At 51.0% G+C, this 6,676-nt stretch overlaps 1 protein-coding gene across 1 annotated transcript in view; it reads right to left on the minus strand.

Annotated features, from left to right (window-relative positions):
- Positions 1 to 3,600: 3,600 nt before the first annotated feature.
- Positions 3,601 to 6,676, minus strand: part of LOC125613250 (beta-defensin 104A-like) — a 9,293-nt gene continuing 6,217 nt past the window's right edge. Inside the window, exon 3 of the mRNA XM_048792848.1 lies at positions 3,601 to 3,970. Coding sequence (XP_048648805.1) covers positions 3,744 to 3,970 — 227 coding nt within the window. The 3' untranslated portion in view covers positions 3,601 to 3,743. The remainder of the gene's footprint in view (positions 3,971 to 6,676) is intronic.

The following is a 6,676-nucleotide window of genomic DNA, read 5'->3' on the forward strand; positions in this document are numbered from 1 at the left end:
GTCTGCCATCGGGACTGCAAGCTGAGGGCCCCAGAGTGGGCAGGCGGGTGGGTACCTTTATAGAGCTGGCCGGGTGAGTGGGCTGGGAGCATGGAGAGCTGTGTTCCTGAGTCCTCAGTCACAAAGGGCACAGAGGACACATCGTATTCCCACTGTTCGCAGAACAAACACTGAGTCCTATGTTCTTCCCTCACCTTGGGAGGGTTTGGTGAATTAGAACAGAAGGACGAGGTGGGAGGAGATGAAAGGCATGGAAAGGCGGAATAAACATGCTGTTATTCTAACACCGTCTCCCACTAGCTCTGCAGTCCCTGAAGTTCTTTAAAACAATGATACAACAAGGCCGCCATGTTGCTTCTGTGCGTCTGTGGCACCTGCTTACCTTAGTGTGGAGAATCCCGGGTGAGGACATGAACCATGTCAGGTGTGACCTGGCTGTGGGAGCTGTCACTTAGACTTGGGTTCTAGAGCTGTTCCAAAATAGTAGAAATTCTGCTCCCTGGTCTTCCTCCTCCCCGGGCTCTCTGTTTTCTTGTCCTCTCCCCTTCCCTTGTCCTCTCCTCCCTCCTTTTGTTTTAGTTTAACTGAGTCTTCCTCATGTTGCTTCCCCTTTTATACCTGCCTTTCTTTGGGCATCGCCTGGTGATGCTTTTGGGTCCAATTCGATTCTACTAAGAAATGGTTTTGCAATTGATCTTGAGTTTCTCTTGCCACCATGATGGAATGGATTCCAAGGAAAGAAACAGATGCTCAGGGCTGAAGGGAGAGGAACCAAGTTCATTTGGAAAAGAGTAGGATTTCACAGAAGTAGAGAGTGGAAGAAGCGGATGAAGAATAGGAGGGGAGGGAGCCAGGGAACAGAGAGGTTGCATAATGGTTGCCAACACACAGCTGGGGCAGAGAAACCAGTCCTAGGTGTTACATGCTGTAGGGAGACTATGGTTTACAAGAATTCATACATATTTTATCGAGAAATAGATAAGAGGAGTGTCAGGCTCCCAACACAAAGAGAGGCAGGAGATGGCACTGCTAACACCCTGATTGTAGGATACACACTGTACTGTACGCATGCATCCGTTATCACTGGTGCCACCTAAACATATACCACTTGGTGACAACTAAAAACAGAACAGTAGCAATTCTTTGTGGTCACAGGAACAAACATAAGTTTTTGTAAGAGTGGTACCTTTTGTCTCTGCCTGCTGCTTTTATTCTTTTTGCCTAAATTCTCTGCACTGAAAAGTGTTTTGGCCCCTTGTCAGTCCTCAGGGGATGAGTTTTTTCTCTTGGACTCAGTCCTGAGGCAGCTCTGCCCTGTCCACACCTGCTTTGAGCCTACTCTGCTGACCAGACCAGGGCCTCCCTGCTCTGTCCTAGACAGCTCGTGGGCCCAGGGAAATGATCGCCTGGCACCTGTGAACTCATTAGCACATTACAATCCAGATAGAAGAGTGAGAAAATCCACGTGGGAATATTTGCCTCCCTCATCTGTGATTCTTATCCAGGGCAATTGTGTTCTGGAAACAAAGAAATAGGGTGACGTGCCTTTGTTCTTGTATAGTCACAGCAGAGAGTCCAGTGGTGTGACTTGGTGTTCCCTTGGTGCTGAGGGTGAGTTTGTTCACTGCCATACACAGGGTTGGTCCAACAGGTTGTGATTCAGAGTTTAGCCCCTTTAGAGAGTGAGGGGAGGACAAGGGGCAGGGAGCAAAGCCTGGGCTCTTCAGGGTACAGGCTTATGCTGTCTACCTGGTGATGAGACAGCTTTTCTTTTTGCCTGGGGTCACCCCACCCCTGTTACTGGTGGCACTGATTCAAGTCTGTAGAAGTCCCTTGCTCTGCTGTGCTGTTATGCTGAGAAGGATGAGGTGGCCTCTCTCTAGAAAGCATCACACTGAAGTCAAGGAAGGAGGCAAAGCGCAATTGTGATGTGGGGCCAGACGCTGAGTCTGTGCTTGAGTCTGCCGTTTAGTAGGAAGGCCAGACTGCAGATGCGGAAATCATGGTGCAGGCCAGTTAAGCAACCTCCTCAAGGTGACAGCAAGTGGCAGGGGCCCTGGGCTTCTGACCTGTGAACACCCATGCTGTGCTGCCTCTGATTTGTACTGGAGGTGCAGGGTCTGGGTCGGATCTTTCCCAATAGTCTGGGGAACTTGAGGAAAGCCTTAGTTTCCACATGTGCAGGGTGAAGAAGATGCCGTTTGCTGTGTCTCTTTCAAAAGCTTAGTGTGAGGATTAGAAGAGATCATGGATGTGAAAAGCACTGTGTAAAACAGGAAGTATGAGAATAATGAAGGGACCACACACAGCATGAGAGGCAACCCAATACAAGCTACACCGTCCTGGAGCGTACTCTGCTCCCCACTTTGGAGTGTGGCTTCTCTGGGTATGAACAGGTTCCTGTGCCCCTGGCACCACAGAGGTGAGGTGCAGAGGTTCATCCCAACATGCAGTTGGTCTTGCACAGTGTGTTTCAGGGGGACTAGCCGCAGACAACTCCACCATGCGGGAGGCCTTGGAGATCACTGTGCAGTGTGCGAAACTTGCAGAATCTTCTAAGAAACCAACTCTTAAAAGACACTTGTGAAACAACCAGGGCCATTTGAACACTGATCAGTTATCAGATTTTATTAAAGAAATTGTATTGACTTTTTTCCCCTTTTTTGGTAATAAGTAGAATAGTGTTCTATTTTCTAAAGAGTCTTTTACTCTGAGTTCTAAGTTCCCAAATACGTTTAGATGGACAACCAGGAAATACTGTGTCCTTCTTTGAAGTAATCTAGGAGAGGGGAGACGACCAAGGGACAAAACATGCTGACCACCTGCTAAAGCTGGACAAAGGCTGTGTGAAGCTTCTCTGTACTGTTTTGGGCACAAGGGACCCAATCTGGCCTTGGTTTCTGCACCTAAAACGTGAGGCCCATGCCACGTTCTTTGCCTGGTGGCTCACACATGACACTGTGCACATCAGTAAGGAGACATGAGCCATCACTCTTTCTTCCTTATTTTAGTGGTGATTGACATTCATTGAAGGATCATCACATGGTTTGGCATGGTGGCACCTATTTCTTAGCTGAATGACTTTGTAGAGCAAAATGTTTCCTCCTATGCCATCTGTTACCCTGGAATACAGTTTGGACAGGAAAATGTGTTCACATGCTTCACTACCCACTTTCTTCACCAGTTTTCAGAATCAGGAGCAGAAAGCAGCCCAGCGCTCTCTGCTGCCCTCTGCTGGACGTGGAACCCCACAGGTGCCCACCTGGTCAGCCCACCTCAGTTCACCAGGGGTCCCTCAGGCTGCTTGTCCCATTTGCTCTCTTTTGTTTTTGTCCCCAGAGGCCTGCATTTTGAAATATAGTACATTCCAAACAAGATTCAATTAATATTTATTTGGTTTTTATCCTAATTAACAATAGACAGATAACTTCTTTTTCTGATCGGAATAGAAGAATAGTATTTTCCAGTTAAATTTGTATTTTAAATGACAATAAACAAGTGATGTTTTATTTAGGCTTATGGCCGATGACATAACAACATGTATATATATTTTGTCCAGAGTTTAAAGTGTCAAAACTCATGGTTAGCCTGCATTGCCACAGCCCCTCACTGCAACCAGAAGGGCCCCTGGGACTCAGAGGGCTTCCAGCCTGTCATCCTGCCTCCTCTGCTGTGACCTGGGCTGCAGCTCAGCAACCTCCTTTGATGGCTGGGTCTGTGGTCTTTCTGGGGACCTCCTTGCTTCAGGGATGAGGAAGGGAAGACACAGGGGTTCTATTGCTGGTGACTCTAGTGGGTAGCAGCACTGGGTTCAGAACTTGGTGAGGAGTCGACCCTTGTTTCCATGTTTTCAAACAGCAAGCGGAGGTGTTGGGGCACCTTCCAATTTCGTGTTCCTGTGTCTTACATTTCCATCGGCAGCGAGCAGTCCCATAGCCACATATTCTGTCTGTCTCGAGGTGACTTCTCACTGGACATCAGGAGAAGACACTGGTTATTGAGCTCGAGGAGGGAAAGGCCAGACTTGTAGTGGGGTCTGGGGAAAGGGTTTCAAGGAATTGCACTGACTGCTAGGGAGGGGCTCCGAGTGGACACAGGCTGGTCTCCCCAACACTCCTACCCTGATCCACTGTCCTAGTAGATGGACATCTGCTCCCAGCCAGCATGATTTCTTTTCTAAGAAACAGACCAGTCCATGTCCTGCCCCTTCTTACAATCCCTGTGGCAGCTCAGCTGACCATCACAGTTTGACCAAAGGTAACGGAGCCCCTCACCAGCTCCACAGAGCTCTGCTGTGGCCTCGCCCTCTGCACACCTGCTGCAAGGCTCCCTCCTGACCTGTGCGCCAGCTCCTTGCTCTCTGGGTGCCTCCACTGGGGCTGTTTCCCCCCCTTCACTGGGGCTGCTTTTGTCCCCTTCCCATGAGTGACCTCTCTGAGCTTCATCTCTGAACCTAAAGATCCCAGTGTGGGGCACTTCCCATGTCCTCCTGATATAGGCCATGCCCCAGTCTAGTTTTCTCCCCACCTGTTTTTTCCCTTTTTTGATACTGGGCATTGACCCCAAGGGTGCTTACCCCCTGAGCCACATTCCCAACCTTTGTTTCTATTTTATTTGGAGACAGGATCTTGCAGAGTTGCTTAGGGCCTTGCTAAGTTGCTCAGGCTGGCTTTGGATTTGTGATCCTCCTGCCTCGGCCTCCCCAGTTGCTGGGGTTACAGGTATGGGCCATCATGCCTGGCTTCCCTGTATTCTTTAACACCATCCACGCCAAATTGGAGTTGCACGCTTTTTTTTTTTTGTTTTTTCATTCTTTTCAATTGAACTGCCAGGTCCCTTAGCATAGGGACCATATGTTGGGGGCTTGCCACCGCCCACCCCATCCTGAGCCTATGAAGTCCCTGGTGAGTGAGTGAGTGGGCTGGGATAGGTGTGAGTAAAGGAGATGGAGACAGAGGGCGTCCTGGTCCTTGGCCCTCCTCCCAGAGCTGTGCAGGAGGGTGGGTTTTGTTACCTGGTCTCAGGTGTGCCATTTGGAAAGCAATTTTGAACCCAGTTGCCTCCTGTACCTAGCTGGTGTCACCCTAGAGCAGTACCAGGCAAGCCCCGAAGCCGGGCTGGTGGGTGAGGAGGGACTACAGAGTGGAGAAAAGGGGCCTCTGCAGAGGGCGGCTGGGGTTTCTCCAGAAAGGCCCCTCCCTGCACCCTGCAGGAACCAGGTCTGGTGAGGAAGAGCCCTTGTGCTTGGAGCCAAGGGCCTGGGGGGCACAGTCAGGGCAGAGGTCTGACCTCAAGGACCTCTGTTTGCTCTGAGTCCTGTGCCTTCCTTCCCATCTCTCCATTTTCACAGAGCAGAAGGGGCAGGAACACCCAGAGACTGCCTGACTGGGGCAGGGTTTAATGTTTGTCTTTGTCCTGGTGAAGAAAACCCTCTTATTTCTAATGCTTTGGTGTCAGGGTTCTTGGGTCAGGGTGCGGTAGGAACCAAGAAGCAATTCAGCGGAATCCTGTGCTGCCTGCTCTTGACAAGGCCCCAGGTTGGCTGTCCCTGCAGTTGGTGGGCAGGAGCCTACTTCACTGTGGCTGTGACTGGCCCTCAACAGCAGCCCATGGCAGAAGAGAGGGAAAAACAGGGGGCATGAGGGAGCTGGCACAGGGCTGTGCTGAGTGACTGCGTGAAGGCTGTCTCCCAGCTCTGCCTCAGAGCCAGCCACTGCACTCCTGGAGTTAGGGGAGGGAGGTAGCCGTGCCAGCTGGGGAGGGGGGCAGCAGCAGAGTGGACCAGAAAGAGAGAGCAGCCTGCAGACTGCCAGACCTTCAGTGCTGAGCAAGCCTGCACAGGCCATGGGAATTAGGGCCCAGAGAAGGAAAGCCCCCAATGCGAGATTACACAGCAACATCAGTGTTCAAGCTGCAACAAAAACCCAGTATGAGGTGACAGAATGCAAAAGCAAGAACAGGAGCTACTTACCAGGCAGTGAATGAATCCTAGTGACAAATGTACTCCAAGTAAGCCAGATCACACCAGGCAATCCAGATCACACGTGGTAAACCAGGTCACACCAGGCGAGCCAGGTCACACCTGGTAAACCAGCTCACACCTGGTAAACCGGGTAATACCTGGTCTCTTTCTTCTGTAACCAGCTGCCCTCCTGGGCACCTACCTCCAACTATGTGGGAATGGAAGAGGCCGAATGTGTGTGGAGGTCAAAGTCACCCACAGCAACAGCAGGAGGTTAGGGGCAGTGGACACACCCTGCAGTCCACTGTCACCTACTTGCATCTGCCTCTCTCCTCCCTGTCAGCTTCCCCCTGGATGTGCCCTGAGAGTGGACAGGCATGGCCACCAGCTTGGCAGGTGCAGCTGTGGTTCTGGAGGTGGCCCTGAGCTGGGTTTTCTCCCTGGATGGGGTCTTGGCCTTATGACAAGACCAGATCCAGATCTTGTGACAGATTGAGGGGAAACTGATTCCTCCTCCTCTTCCTCCTCCTCCTCCTCTTCCTCTTCCTCCTTCTTCTTCCTCCTCCTCCTCTTCTCTTCCTCTTCCTTCCTCTTCTTCCTCTTCCTCTTCTTCTCTTCCTCCTCCTCCTTCCTCTTCTTCCTCCTCCTTCTTCTTCCTCCTCCTCTTCTTTTCTTTCTCCTCCTCCTCCCCCTCCTCCCCCTCCTCCTCCTCCT

This window comes from Marmota marmota, unplaced genomic scaffold (assembly GCF_001458135.2).
Source record: "Marmota marmota marmota unplaced genomic scaffold, marMar, whole genome shotgun sequence".
NCBI lineage: Eukaryota > Metazoa > Chordata > Mammalia > Rodentia > Sciuridae > Marmota > Marmota marmota.